The 15,595-nt window shown below is 41.1% G+C and overlaps 1 protein-coding gene across 1 annotated transcript in view; it reads right to left on the minus strand.

Moving 5' to 3' along the window:
• The window catches only part of LOC105473081 (solute carrier family 1 member 3), an 84,046-nt gene that overhangs the window by 51,081 nt on the left and 17,370 nt on the right, over positions 1-15,595 (minus strand). Inside the window, exon 3 of the mRNA XM_011726706.2 lies at positions 8,117-8,254. Coding sequence (XP_011725008.1) covers positions 8,117-8,254 — 138 coding nt within the window. The remainder of the gene's footprint in view (positions 1-8,116; positions 8,255-15,595) is intronic.

Genomic DNA, 15,595 nt, shown 5'->3' on the forward strand with positions numbered 1-15,595 from the left:
TCCCCGCCTCCAACCCTCACCTGCCACCTCCAATCCTTAGGCACAAACCTCCAAGTCAGAATTAATCAGGTAACTCACTCTCTTGAAAACAATGATCATATCAGCAGAAGAAACCTGCAGTTCCACAGCATTCTGAAGGAGACTTAAGTTGATAAGTTAAGGGTGGAAAATCTTATTTTTCCTAGAAATAAAGGAAACTTTAAACTTTCCTTTCTTATTTACATTTTCTTTAAATTTTTCAAAAGTTTCTTCCAAACCAGAACTGATCAAAATCACTGGCTCACTTGAAGCTGCTGAAATTAGCAAATAAGAATTTCTAACTTGCACACGCTCAAGCCTTCTGGAAAGCAGCGTCTCACAACAAAGCCGTGTGCCAGTTATTACTGATCTTTTAATTGAAGAACAATTCCATTTTTTCCACAAAAATCTTTCCACAGTCAGTTCTGCAAGATTTAGTTGACCACAAGCTTAACTCTTCTAAGCCAATGGTTTGTCATGTCTGGTAAAGCAGTGGACCCAACCTCAGCCTGCATTCATAGAGGACTGGATCTAGGACACTGTCCCTACCCAGTCACATGACATCTGAAGCACCAGGATCAGCTCTGGGAGCACAGTGGATGGCGGAGAGGCAGTCAGGATGGTGGAGGGCCTGGAGAACAGGCACAGAAGAAGCACTGGGACACTGCGCTTATGCTCAGGTGCCCAAGAGACTGCTAGGTTCTCCCTGAGACCATCTGAAAAACTGCCATCCTAATTGTGCCAAATAACACAATTAGGACTAATAGGTGGACCTCACAGAAGACAGATTTCATAATTAAGACCACGTAAGAATGGAGCATTCGGGGGAGCTCCATGTCCACTCTCCAGGGGCTGGAGAGGGGATTCCTGCTCTGGGAGCAAGGCTGCATGAGCCCAGAGATCCTCAAGTCTCCTGGCTCCCTTCCTGCAATCTCCCTCTGAAAGGGAAGGTTTCTGTGGTTGAAAGCCTGTCAAGCACCTTTTCTTCTTTACTTCCCATTTGTGAGGCCATGTTCCCCAGGTTGACTTTTGTTGGGAATTTCACAGGGCCCCACCTCTGGTTCTTTCTGCATTTAATGGTGAAAGACTCAGGTGAGAGGAAAACAATTCAGGGCCAAAAAAAAAAAAAAAAAAAAAAAAAAAAAAAAAAAAAAAAAAAAGAAAGGAAGAAAAGAAAGAAGAAAGAAAGAAGGAAAAGAAAAGAAAGAAAAGAGCCCCTTCTCTGCTAGTAGAGTTATTTCCCAGCAAGGAAGCCCGAATACGGGAGAGGCAGGAGAAGAGACTGGTGCATCGTTCCTTCCCTAAGTTGTCCCTTCATTGAGATGATACTACCCGTGTCACTGATACCATGAATACTGCAATCATGAGTCCATCTCCCAACCAGACGTTGAATGCCTTGAGGGCAGATATCTTGTCTTCTCCATTTTGGTATCCTCAGCTCCTAGAGAAGCACCTGGCACATAAAAATCCTCAACAAATGCTTACTGAATGAATCATCTGTAATGGAAAGGTAAATTCTTTTTGGTATAGCTTAAATGACTTTATACCTCACCAAAACCTAAATACACACACACACACACACACACACACACACACACACACACACACATTTAATTACCCAGATTTACTTTCTACATGATGCAAAAAAAGTTTACCCCACAGATGGGTTCTTCCCACTACATTATACAACCTCCCTTTCTAGACAGGCGTTCCTTAGCTTCCCATCCCACATGTTTGTAATTAGCCCTAGAGAGACAATGAAGCAGTCCCAGTAAGTTGGTTTCACATGAACTGGGCTGAAGCTTCGTAATGATTGCCTTGTTTCCAGGCTGCCATGAAGTGTGTTTGAGTGTTAAGATGGAGACTCAAGTTTTGGTCACCTCAAGTTTTGGTCAGCCTGAAAATCTCCATTCACAGCATGGGTGCAGTATATGGAATTTGCTGGCCCGTGGAATCCAGGGTGCTACACACTGGGGCTGAGTTTCTCAGAAAAGACGGAGCAGTTGTATAACCAATGATAATATTTAGAATTATGCAGCTGTGATAAGGTAATCGAATTCCATGCCGTAGGGCAGAAACCTATCCCTTCCAGTAATAAGGAAGGAATTCTTGCTGACTCCCATGTTGTTACTGGATTAATTTTATGGTTTCTTCCATTTACCTTAATAGGAAAGTGGTTGCTTCAGGGATCACAGACAAATGAGAAGTGTGGAATCTGGAGCCTTAGTTCCGTGCCCCTGACTTGAAGCTCTGTCTTCTTGCTCTAGAATTTTCATTTATACAATGGGAACCGCCAGAGGACAGCTCTTGCTGCTACTCTTACCACCAACAACTACCACTAATTGAGCACACTATGTGCCAGGCATAAATCCTCACAACAACCTTGTGACACAGGTATCCTATCACTTACATTCTACAGAGAATGAAAGGGAAGCCTAAAGAAACTCCTCCTGGCCTGAGAGAGATACTGTTTTGTTTGTTTTATTTTTTCAATACAATGTACGGGTAGGTGTTGAGGGGGCAGGTGGTGAAATCTACAGCTCCTTTTCTTGTCCATAAATGCTCAGAGTATTCAAACAGGCCTCAGCTATACACCAGAGCCATGGCAATGCATAGCTTAAGATATTAAATTTCTCTTAGTGGTTTTGACTCATTTTGCAAGCCCTTGACAAACCCTTCAGATGCTCCAGATTTAAGAATTGTCTAGCCCTCTTGTGTTAAATGAAATGACAAAACTTCTGTTCAATCTTACTGCAACTGTCGTTTCTCTGAAGCCAAAGGACCATACTTGGAGGTACAACATTTATTATTTTTAAATAAGAAAGCCCTTTGCTGGTGATTCCAGCTTGTTGCCTTCAACAGTTGTTGAGTCCCACATTCGACTGAAGTCGTTGGTGTATAGATTTGAAAAGAAGTTGCCCAAATAATACGTGACACATCATAGAGCTTGGAGGACCAGACAGGCAGGTGTTGTGTTTTGTTTTTCTGGTTTTTAAATTTATTTGTTTTATTCTGGATACAAAAAAAGTATTGTTAGAGTTTTCTAAGGACAAATGGGTTCCAAAGATCTCTTGTCCTTGGAAATGTTCAGGAAGAAGCTGGACAGTCATTTGGAAGGGACACTGCAGGAATGGTTGGACCAGATCAGTGCTTCCCAAAGTGCGATAGGTGTCCTGGTGGTGTGGAAACCCTACCTTAATTAATATAAAATCACAGTGAGGAAGTCATCCTTTTCAGTTCTCTTTTGATTCTTTGGATTACAGGAAAGGCAAAGCTTATTTTGGTGCTAATGTGTATTTAACACCTTGTTAACATTTACTAATCCCCTCTCTTTATTTATTTATATTTCTTTTTTTGAGATGGAGTGTCACTCTGTTACCCAGGCTGGAGTACAGTGGGATGATCTTGGCTCATTGCAACCTCAGCCTCCTGGGTTCAAGTGATTCTCCTGCCTCAGACTCCCGAGTAGCTAGGATTACAGGCGCATGCCACCACTCCCAGCTAATTTTTGTATTTTTAGTAGAGATGGAGTTTCACCATGTTGGCCAGGCTGGTCTCGAACACATGACCTCAAGTGATCTGCCAGACTTAGTCTCCCAAAGTGCTGGGATTACAGGCGTGAGCCACAGTACCCGGCCATTTAACAATACTACAAGAGTTGGGGAGTGGGGTCACAGGCTCCCAGAGCCTTTGTTAGGCAATTGTATCAGTTTACAATTTCATAACATTGTTACTTATCTCCTTCACATGACAAGTAATAGGAGGTTTCCATTTTGGGTAACAATTGTAGGCTGTGGAAGAAGAGTATGTTGGTTTAAACAAAATATTAAGTAAATGAGACTGAGGCGGTACCTATGATGGAAAATTCTGGGCTAGTTGACTTTAGGATGAAGATGCTGTGACAGGAAAACCAGATTTGAAATCATGTTCTTAAAAATCAACTTGTCTCTTGTTGGGAGTACAGAGAACGAGTCTTATCTCCTTTTAGCTGGAACTGGAATGGGAATTTGCTGACATACATTGTGTGAATTAAGGGATGTAGGGAAGCTCACTCCTCAGCACCCAACATACATCTTCTTGGGAACTATACCTTTGTGTTCACATATCCCCAGTGTCTGACATAGTAGGAGCACAATAAACAGCTGTTAAAGAGTGAACGAATGTTAAATGAGAAATTTCATCTATTTGATAATCCTGCCTCCAGCGTGCCCTACCATAGGTCCCAGACACTGTTGCTTTTACTTTTGTGTTGACACTCCTCTCTCACCTCTTTTACTTACATCATACCCAACTCCACAGAGATTGCCTGTCAAAAGTTGTGCTCCCCACTTCCAGAAAACTGGGGTGACACCAAAGATTTCTTCTGAAGTAAGTGATTGAGGGGGAATGCACGCTTAGAATGAGAAAAGAAGAAAGCACTAGTTTCTGAAAAGATTCCGAAGTGAGGAGGTAATAGTTATGTCTACACAGCACAACCAGATGTGACATTTAATTATTATCCAGTGAATTTAGTCAGGCTAAGTCAGCCAAACCAACTCATATTTCTGGCATGAAATTTCTAGTTTGGCTGCCTATCCTGACCAAATCAATAGAAACTGGCACCAAACCCCTATTTTATTGTGTGGTGTGTTGGCATAGGCATAGTCTTCTTGTTCAAAAAATAGGTACTTGAGTAGAAATCTAGCCATTAGGCTTCCTCCCAGCTTCTTTCTGGCAGCCTCTGGAATGCTAATACACACTAGGGATGTTTGGAAAGATTGGAGTTTCAAATTCAGGGAAAAGGGAACATGGCTTACAAGGGCTATAGAGCCACAACTCGTAAACACGGATGTTTCAAGTAAAATGAATAACTTAGATGTCTCAGATTTTAAATGTGGCTTTAGTACAATTAAACTTATAGCATGTTTTCTAGAATCTTCCACAATAAAATGCTTAGTCCAAGAAACACAATAATAACTTTATGCATTTCAGTTTCTGTCTACAGACCCTGGGACAACTGAACTTAGAAGCAACAAGTCTATAAAGTATTTTCCCACTGGGAAATATTTCCCATGGGAGCATGACCTGAGTTCTTACTCTACTATTCCTTCTGGTGCAGAAAAGACCAGAATGGCTACTACACAATGCTGTTATACCCAGAAGATGGAGAGAAGAGGCTTTCCAATAGCAATTTGTTTAGTCAGCAGTAAACATGATGTTCAGTAGCGTATTCCACATTATCAATTAAGCTTTGGCACAGGACTGCCAATGATTGGATAAGGCAACATATGAAATCCTGTGATAGCTTCATGGGCACACAAGTTTAGCAGTACATTTCTCATAATGAATAGCACTGACATTCAAACCTAAGTTCCAATATTGGTAGTCTGAGGGTTGGAATGGGCCTGTAGATGGACTGTGTTTGCTTTGCAGTGTTTTGTTCCGTGAAGCATATCAAAAAGTCTGCAGGTTCTTAAAAAATTTGAGATTTCTGGATACCCTTGAAAAATGGGAAGATCTGGCCCTTGCCTCAATAGTCTCTTTGCCTTCCTTTTGCCACATTGTTCTGTAGTTGGTTCCCTCTCCAGTTATCATCATACTTGCCCCTCTTACTTCTCTCGTTGAAGAGAAATATTTCTCTGTATCCATGACTCTATCAAAATAGGAAAACAAAGAGTAGCCTGAAAGGGCAGCTTCATTGACATACATCACCCACGTGGCCACTGGAGGCATTTGAGGTTGCCTTTCCACTCTAAAATAATGGAACCTGACTTTGTATCTTCCCTAGGCAACACATTCTCCAGTAACATTTCCCAGTATACACAGGGATCCTCAGGGTCTGTGTAATTTGTAAAAGTTCCTCCCTTCCCATTACAACTAGGTCATACCCTCATTTGGGTTAGAATTATTGTATTCAAAACCGTAAAGGACGTTCTTATTGAAACAATCATTCATTCCATTTGATCATAAATATCTAAATTACTGTGTAGTTTGGAAATTACTTCAGACTAACACCTTAAAAAGATCTTTGGCGGACTAAATTATGCCCCTCAGGCTCTTTGCCTTAACACAGTTCTGGGTAAGAGCTAAAACTCTCTTAATGGTCCAATTTGGCAACACTCCCAACTTGCAATTAGGTTACATTTTTAAAAGTTCATTTTATATTAGTTGTTTGCAGCTTATAATTCCTTTCTCTTTAACAATATTATAAATGTTGACGATTTTTCCAAGTTTTGACCAAAAATGTATCTTTAGCCATGCAAAGGGATTGCATCATAGTTTTTTTTTTTTTCCCCCTGAAAAATTACACAACCAAAGCTCTTATTTCTTCAATAAAGTTGTTTGTTATTAGGTATTAAGAAAAATCAGGAAATTCCACTTCAAGGTGGTGGTCAACTGGGACTGCTACTAAGGGGAAGTAACACTTCTCTAATTGTATCAGATAAGGGCTTTTCTCTTTTAAAGAGTAACACATTGGATTTTCAGCACAGTTAAGAGAAAGCAGAAACCTCTAAACATTGGTTCCACCCTTGAAGAGAAAGTATAGAAGATCCAGAACCCCTCAGTTTGTGTACAGGAAAACTGCAGGCACTCAATCCAGATGTCCTGCCAGCAGGGACGGTGAGGAGAGACTCTGCTGTACCACAGAAAATGTCAGATGTGGGTTCTGTCTTACAAGTGCTTTCTGTGAATAATTTGTTTCCCAGAAAATTATCAGCATATGGATAATAAAATAAGCATGTGCCCTCATGTCAGCATGAATATAGCTTTGGTGGTAAGAGTTGTAGCTGCTGTGATTACCCCTGGTCAGCAATGGACCATCCCAGCTTCACAAACAAGTACACCAAATCAACTCCAGGACTGTTTTATGGGCAATTCATTCTCCAGTGAAAGCACGTGTACATGCAATCACTTGTTTAAGGCCCTGGACAAGTGGAAACCAGCGGAGATCTGCAAGGCATTGAGGGAAAATCTGACATAGTTCCTGTCTAAGTAATAGCCAGCCCTCCAAGGCATGTAATAGAATGTTCCTCCATGACTTTTGAGTTGTACTATGAAGTTCTCATTACACAGAGATCTTGAAAGGAGAGTATAAATATCCTTGAGAACTCCCTGGGACGGGAAGGATTCTCAGTGCCAGCTCACATAGAGGCAGAGTGGTATATGCCCAACAGGGGAACAGTGAGCCAAGGGTGGAAAAAAGAATAGGGTCAGTAATACCTGAGTTCTGGGCTTTACCTACAAACCCAGAAATCATCCCGCTGGGGCAGTGTCTATGGAAATTCCTTCTCCAAGTCAGAGATGTGCTGTGGGGAAAGAGAAGAGTGGGCAGGAAGGAATGTACAGTAACATTTTTCTGCAACTTCTTGGCTCCTATGATTCACCAATCACATAGACAAATGACTTTTTCACCTTTTCCCATGCAGGAATAAATGGTTATCTCATTATCATAGAAAATAGAATCCTATCCTGCAAAGCTTCCACTTGTTAAAAGTCCAAGTGTCCACTGATAAAATATTCAGATGGGGAAATCTCCCGCCCCCTCCCCCTTCTCCCACCAGCATAAAAGGTAATGGGGGTGGGAGGCAACTGGAGAAGGAAATGAAATCATGCGGGTACACCAGGAAAAGATAAGTGTTGGTGGCAGCAGAGTTGGTGAGTGTTGTGGGCATTACCTCTTGATGAGGCTTCCAAGAAGGCTCCCGCTCAAGTCCTGGTGGTTCTGAGAACAAGCATTCTTGCATCAATAGCTAATAGGCTGTCCAACCAGATGTTATCTGGGTGGGATAAGAGGGTGAGAAAACAGACCTGTTGTACGCTGTTGTCAACTACATCACTGTGGTCAGAGAAGGCTGATGGTGTGGTGTTTAGCAGAGCACCTCGTTCATGGTGAGGCGAACCAGATTACGTGGCTGTTTAAATTCGTTTCCTCTTGTGATTGGTAAAATACGAGAGTTATAATCATTCATGCATTACTAAAGCCTCCTTTCCATCATTTTTTTTTTTCTAGAACAGAGCATGCATCCAGCAGAAACCTAAAGCATTGGCTTTTCTAAGCAATCTTTTGCAATAAGCACACTTAAAAAAAAACAAACAAACCAACAACTGCTTATGATACCTGTGACAAGACTGGAGATGATAAGTGGTAAGACCAGCATCTGTAACATCCTCATCAGAAGTTCCCCAGGAAAGGAGAAATACTTGACTTCCCGGTAGCTCATTCTGTATGGTCGGAGGGTAAATCCAAGGATTGTACCTGAAGGGGGGAGAAAAAAAACCAGAAAAATTGAGTCTTTTTTGAAACAGAAGGAACAGCCCTAGCAAAATGAGTATTTGGCTGGTGGTCGTATTTATGTAAGCAGCAGATACCTGTGCAGCTTTGGGAGCAACAGATGTATCTATCTTTGCAGTCATTATCTGTGAGGGTCTGGCTAAATCCATGGTCCAATAGAACTTACAGAAAAAAAACTCTTTCTAGTTTCAACAAGTAAAAAAATCCCTTTGTCTAACTTGAATGCAGTGGAACTCATTCTGATCTGGCTTAGTACGGAGTTACAAAGATTGGGGCATAATTAGGAAACAAATAAGCATTCGTGAACAGGTGATATAGAAAAAAAAGGCTTTATTCTAATTAAGTTCCTCTATAACAACAGATGTTAGAATTGCTAACATAACCACTTTTGAAGGATAGAGTGATTTTATTTTTTTTCCAGTTAAAAAAACCCCTCATGTTTACATTGTTAGTCCATTTTCATCATCTCCCTGTCTTCACACCACATTTTCTCCCTCTGTCTACATGGTCTTGACATTGCCTTGGTAACTGCATTGTACCGACTTGTTAGTTGCTGGCAAGAGAAGACTCCAAAATGAGCAGAGATTTTCTCCCCAAAATTTTCCCTGAAAATGTGGGAGAATATAGGGGAAAGAGAAAGCAATTTTCCCCTTAATTTTTCCTCTATAACTGAAACTTTAAAATATTTTTAGAATGAGAAATTTACATTTAAATCAAATTATGCATGATAACTACTGAAATGTTCAGAAATTAATAAAGGTATTGGTGTCAAAAGTGTAAATTTACTCCCTCTCCCCTTTCCCTAATTTACTTTCCTTGCCAAAGAAAATTTACTTATGCCAGTGTTGTAAATGTTTGTAAAGTTTTTGCCTTGCTATTGTTACTGAAACATGTGATTCCATTCTTGAAAAAGGTTCATGTAAGTTATAGAGAAAGCAGCATGCCCAGCACTGGGTTAACTAGGAGCTAAAGGCTGGGGGTAGTGGGGTGGTGGGGGGAAACAGGAATAATACTGGGTTGCCACAGCTTTTCCAGAGGAGGCAAGCACTCTTTTACGGAAACTGAACTGTCTTAACTTCTTATGAAATGGGACACAAAGTTCATTTGAATTGTCACTGCAACTCCAATTTCAATTCTTGGGTCTCGGCAACTATAAAGTATCCATTCTTTGTCTCTAAACTGTGGTATTCTAATAAGAATCTTAATTTATGTGGCTAAAAAAAAATCCAGCTGACCCAGCTCTCAGGGCCTTCAGGTAAATACTTATTGCTTTTTTCCAATATAACAGTAACATGGTTAAGAGAGAAAAGTTGAACTGGAAAACGCAGAAAGGTGGGACAAAAGCCTGCACATATTGGTTGTATCACTGAAGTAAATAGCAAATAACTAACGTTTACTGAGCTCTTGCTATATGCTGGGCGTTACCTGGGTTAGCAGCAAATTTAATCCTTTCAACAACCCCAGGAGTAGGGTACTATTTTACCACAAACTTACTGAGGGAGAAACCTAATCACAATGAACTGAAAGCTTGCTCAAAGTCAAATATACTCAAGTGGCAGAGCTAGGATTTAAAAACAGTTTGGACTCAGATCCCAGGTTCTTTTTTTTTTTTTTTGAGACGAGTCTCGCTCTGTCGCCCAGGCTGGAGTGCAGTGGCACCAACCATCTCGGCTCACTGCAAGCTCCGCCTCCCGGGTTCACGCCATTCTCCTGCCTCAGCCTCGCGAGTAGCTGGGACTACAGGCGCCCGCCACCTCGCCCGGCTAGTTTTTTGTATTTTTTAGTAGAGACGGGGTTTCACCGTGTTAGCCAGGATGGTCTCGATCTCCTGACCTCGTGATCTGCCCGTCTCGGCCTCCCAAAGTGCTGGGATTACAGGCTTGAGCCGCCGCGCCCGGCCAGATCCCAGGCTCTTAACCCTTTTATGTGTTTCCTCTTCTCCTGCAGAGCAAAGGCAACCACTTTGTGTGTCTCTTTGCAGGATGTTCCAAAACATAGTTGAACATGTGGAAATCATACAGAATATACTTTTCCATATACGGTCACCATAAGCATCACTTTTAGGTCTCCTGATACCAGATTCATTCACTGTATCAGGCTTTACTTAGTCCTCGCTCTGTTGTTGAACATTTAGGTTGTTCGGCATTTTCACTTTTATGAAGAATATCATGATGAAGGCTATTTGACATCTGGGATTTTTTTTAAATTGTAGTTTTAGAGAAAGGATACGACTCAGAGGATACGACTACCTTAATCCATGTTACGAAATTGCTTTCTGCGTGGGTTGGCTGGGTAGCTTAATGCTCCGCTAGTGAATGAGGCTTTATTTCCTCTACCCCCAGGAGCAGAGTATTATCATAAAAAGATTGCTAAAACAAGCAAAATTTGCTAATGTGATGAGTAAATAGTATATATTTCGTTTTGTTTTGTATTTACTTAACATCTAATGATGTTGATTATTTTTTCTAATTGTATTTTCTCCAAGTATCTATTCAATCCTAATCGTTTAAGGGTCTAGGCACGTACGTGTGTGTGTGTGTACATGTTGAGTATTTTTACATAATAAAGATAATTACCCTTTGTCTATGTATAAAATATTTGGTATAACTGTTTTTCTGCTTTGTTTGCCTTACATTATCGCATTAAACATGTACCGGTATTTTGCATTTTTGTAACAATGTCTGCACACCTTTTTTATTAGGTGATTTCTTCATAAGTTTATATGTTTTAATTTCCCTCTCCCCTCACAAGTTTGATACATCTTAAATTCATTTTTCTTTCTATGTTTACTTGTTTGGTTTTTAAAATATTTAACTTTCAGTCTTCCTGGAACTCAATCTGGGGTTAGGCATTTAATTCTGATTTGCAATGTGCATTATTTAACACAGCAGCATCCATAACTTATAGGAATTAATAAAAGACTTTGGTTATGTCTGTCTTTTTCCTGCTTGCTCACATAAAAGCCTAGTCACACAAAGATAAGTGCTTTATCACATATAAATAAATAAACAAACATTTTGTTTTATTTCCAATCAAATTAATTTGACTGAATTATGTGTTTTCTGATCTTCATTTGAATGGATTTAAACACTTGACATTCAATTGTAACAAAACATGTGCATGGTAAACACAAGGGGCTCATTTTGGTCATCTGGAATTTGAACGTATCAAGCTGTTAGGAGTTTTAGATATTCTGCAAATGACAGTTGAAGACCAGGCTTGGTTTTACAAATTCATATCCTAGTTGGCTGTTTGTTATTAGAAATACACTTACTTATATACAGTAATATTTCCAAGGGTAGGCAGGATCCTGTCTAGTCCAAAAAATTTACCTTATTTATAAGTAATTGATAGAATAGCTGTTCTGCTAATGATATAGGTTCTAGGAGCAAAAGTCAAACAAGTGCTGATGAAGGACGCAATTATCTAAACACTAGGTGCACTTGATCTCATCTCCCAGAGTCTTATCTGAGCCTATGCTAACTCTACTCCCATTGATACAACAACACTGGCTGTGTATACAGCCTCTTCCTCTCCTTGGGTGTTTTACTACCTTCTCTCCTCTTCCCCGCTCAAGCCCTGCACTTAGTGCACCAATTTTTATTTAGGTGTTAGGAGGGAAAGTAAGCCAGCTCCATGAATGAATTCTGGGTAATGTGCGAATGACAAAATCTTACCTGCCAAACAGATATCTAACAGAACAATGCAAGACAGTCAGGGGAGCAAAGTCTCAAGAGCTAGTGATATTTTGTGTGTGTCTCTCCTTATAGTTAACAAGCTGGTCTTGCTGGGAAGTGCAGTCATGGAATTAGCTACTCTAGGATGTGTCTCTATTTATTTACATTCCTCAAGACAACACCTACATCGTCTAAAAGCTCTTCTGTGTGGTAGGAGGGCATCATTTCTCTGAAGTAGGACATCTCTTCTCTATAGAGAGGAGACATCATGTATTTATAAGGGATAGTTTTACGTCAAAAGTTTTGAAGAGAAGTGTTGTTTAGAGTGATAGTAGATTCAGACACACTTTGAATCATTTTTGTCCCTGACTATGCTTTTGTTGGTTTACTATTTCTGGGTTTACCAGGCGAACTATTTCTACTCTTGAAAAAGATGAGGTTACACTGGGAAAGGGGAATATTTATTGAGCCCTTACTATGTGTTAATGGTGGTGTTTAACACTCATCACAACTTTATGAGGTAGATATTATTGTATCTATTTTCTCTTCTATCTTTTTGAGACGGAGTCTTACTCCGTCATCCAAGCTGGAGTGAAGTGGCACAATCTCGGCTCACTGCAACCTCCGCCTCCTGGTTCAAGCAATTCTCATACCTCAGCCTCCTGAGTAGCTGTGATTCCAGGCATGAACCCACAGGTCCAGCTAATTTTTGTATTTTTAGTAGAGATGGGGTTCTGCCATGTTGGCCAGGCTGGTCTCAAACTCCTGACCTCACCGTGATCCGCCCGCCTCTGCTTCCTGAAGTGCTGGGATTACAGGCGTGAGCCACTGCACCAGGCCTTTTGTCTATTTTAAAGATTAATAAACTGATGCTCAGAAGTCAGTTAACTTTCTCAAGCTTATAGATCTCATAAGTGGTTGAGTGGGGGGGATTCTACACAAAGCCTAGTGCTCTTTCCATTACTCTTTTAATGCCTCTCAAACACAAACATGTCCTTGTAGCCTAGGCCTGAGTATAGTTCTCAAAAGAGCCTGGTTCCTGGATCTTTAGCAACTTGAACTCCTACAAGGTGCACACTCTGGAGGAATAACCTTGGATCTCCTAGACATGTCCTGTCAGCACCCAGCACAGGTCCTTTACAGGTCCTCTTTACAGGTCCTCTTACTTGTTGAAGATCTCAAAAGTGATATTGCCACTTTCAAAAATGGCTATACCAAATCCTTTTTTATAATTTAATAAAACTTATATAAAGTTTATTAATTAAATAGTCTGCCTTTCCCTCCACTACACACATTTTCATCTTCAGTTGAAGATCTCAAAAGTGATATTGCCACTTTCAAAAATGGCTATACCAAATCCTTTTTTATAATTTAATAAAACTTATATAAAGTTTATTAATTAAAATAGTCTGCCTTTCCCTCCACTACACACATTTTCAGTCACTAGAAACCATTGGTAATAACGTGAAAAGGACACTTAATGAAGAACTTAATGAAGACGCGTGTCAACGTTTGTTCTTAACAGCAACAGCTCCTAGTCATTGACCACGTGGCAGATACCAAGTCCTCACAAGCACATTGCTTCACACATTGCATCGAGGCCAGGACTATTATTATTATCCACACCTCACAGATGAGGAATCAGAGTCATTGAGAGGGCAGGTAAATTGCCAAAACCACACAGCTGGCAGGCTGCCACCACAGTAGGCTTAAAGAGGGGTCATGTGCTCACTCAAGTCCATGGAGTAGCTGAGGTGGACCTGATACCCACACTGTCCAGCTTCAGGGTCCAGACTCACCCACTCTACTGTCCTCACAGCCTCTCAACAACTGTGGTACTGACTGAAGGAGTCTAAATGGGTACACAATATTTTGCCCATTTTTTCATCTATTTTGAATGACATTAACTAAATCTAGAGCTTAAGCTGAGGAAAAGTTGTGTTGATTTTACTTAACGAAGTCAACAGCTAGCTTTTCTCAACTCATTGCTGAATGAATCAACAAAAGCCATTTTTCGTCAGCTTTCTGCTCCTACAAGCCACATTAGAGCTGAAGCCAGAGGTAGGGTCGACCAGCTATCAGCATCAAATCAAGAGGAAACGCAGTGAATACAAGCCTGCTTGTCTTGGTGGGCAGTTCTGGTTTCCGATTACATTCTAGCCCAGCAATGAAAAATGCCTTCCTGGAAACACAGCCTGATGCACAGCCTTCTCAGATCCCTCTTTGCTCTGTCCTTCCACCCTACTGTCCCCTCCCCTCCCCTCCCCTCCCCTCCCCTCCCCTCCCTTCCCTCCCCTTCCCTTCCCTTCCCTTCCCTTCCCTTCCCTTCCCTTCCCTTCCGTTCCCTTCCCTTCCCTTCCCTTCCGTTCCCTTCCCTTCCCTTCCCTTCCCTTCCCTTCCCTTCCCTTCCCTTCCCTTCCCTTCCCTTCCCTTCCCTTCTCTTCCATTTCTTTAGATGACATCTTGCTCTGTTGCCCAGGCTGGAGTGCAGTGGTGCAATCTCGGCTCACTGCAACCTGTGCCTCTGGGTTCCAGTGATTCTCCTGCCTCAGCCTCCCAAGTAGCTGGGATTACAGGCATGCGCCACCATGCCCGGCTAATTTTTTTTTTTTTTGGTATTTTTAGTAGAGACTGGGGTTCACCATGTTGGCCAGGGTAGTCTCGACCTTCTGACCTCATGATCCACCCACCTCAGCCTCCCAAAGTGCTAGGATTACAGGTGTGAACCACCTCGCCCGGCCACAATCAGTTTTTCTCTGTGGCAAAGCAGCACACCCTTTGCAAAACTGAGCTCCATTAGTGGTCACTTATTTGAAACACATTGATTGATAGTCCCACAGCTGACAAAAAGCTTTATGGACTCCAGATCCTCAGTGCAAAAGAACAAATCCTTTATTATAGATTACTCTGCCAAAATAGCAATGAAAATCAAAATCACTTCCTAGCAGAATTTGTTAGAGCTAAAACAAATTTTGCAAAGTTTGCATCTAGGTGATGTTATACAATATATGGATGTCATGAGCAATATTCAGATCATGCACCTTTGGTTATCAATATTAATTAAGATTTCTGGTTTACTCCAGTGTTAGTATTTGAACAAGATTTCTAGAATCTAGAAAATATATTGACTAGAATGTTTAAAGTGATCAAAATTAACTGTGCTGGATGAACGCTTATAAACAAAATTGCATTTTTGCTTAAATAGTTTCTCTTTACTAATGTAGAAAGTTCAAGAAAGGAGTTCTTCAGGGGTTCCTTGTTTTCCTAACAACAAATGCTGCTTCTTCTTCTTTTTTTTTTTTTTTGAGACGGAGTCTCCCTCTGTAGCCCAGCCTGCGTTGCAGTGGCATGATCTTGGCTCACTGCAAGCTCCACGTCCTTGGTTCAGGCAATTCTGCCTCAGCCTCCTGAGTAGCTGAGACTACATGCGCCTGCCACCACACCCAGCTAATTTTTTGTAATTTTTTTTAGTAGAGATGGGGTTTCACCACGTTAGACAGGATGGCTCGATCTCCTGATCTTGTGATCCACCTGGCTTGGCCTCCCAAAGTGTTGGGATTATAGGCGTGAGCCACCACGCCCGGCCAACAACTAATACTTATTTGGAAAATTAAATATCATCTCACTT

The sequence above is a fragment of the Macaca nemestrina genome, chromosome 6 (genome assembly GCF_043159975.1).
Source record: "Macaca nemestrina isolate mMacNem1 chromosome 6, mMacNem.hap1, whole genome shotgun sequence".
Classification (NCBI taxonomy): Eukaryota; Metazoa; Chordata; class Mammalia; order Primates; family Cercopithecidae; genus Macaca; species Macaca nemestrina.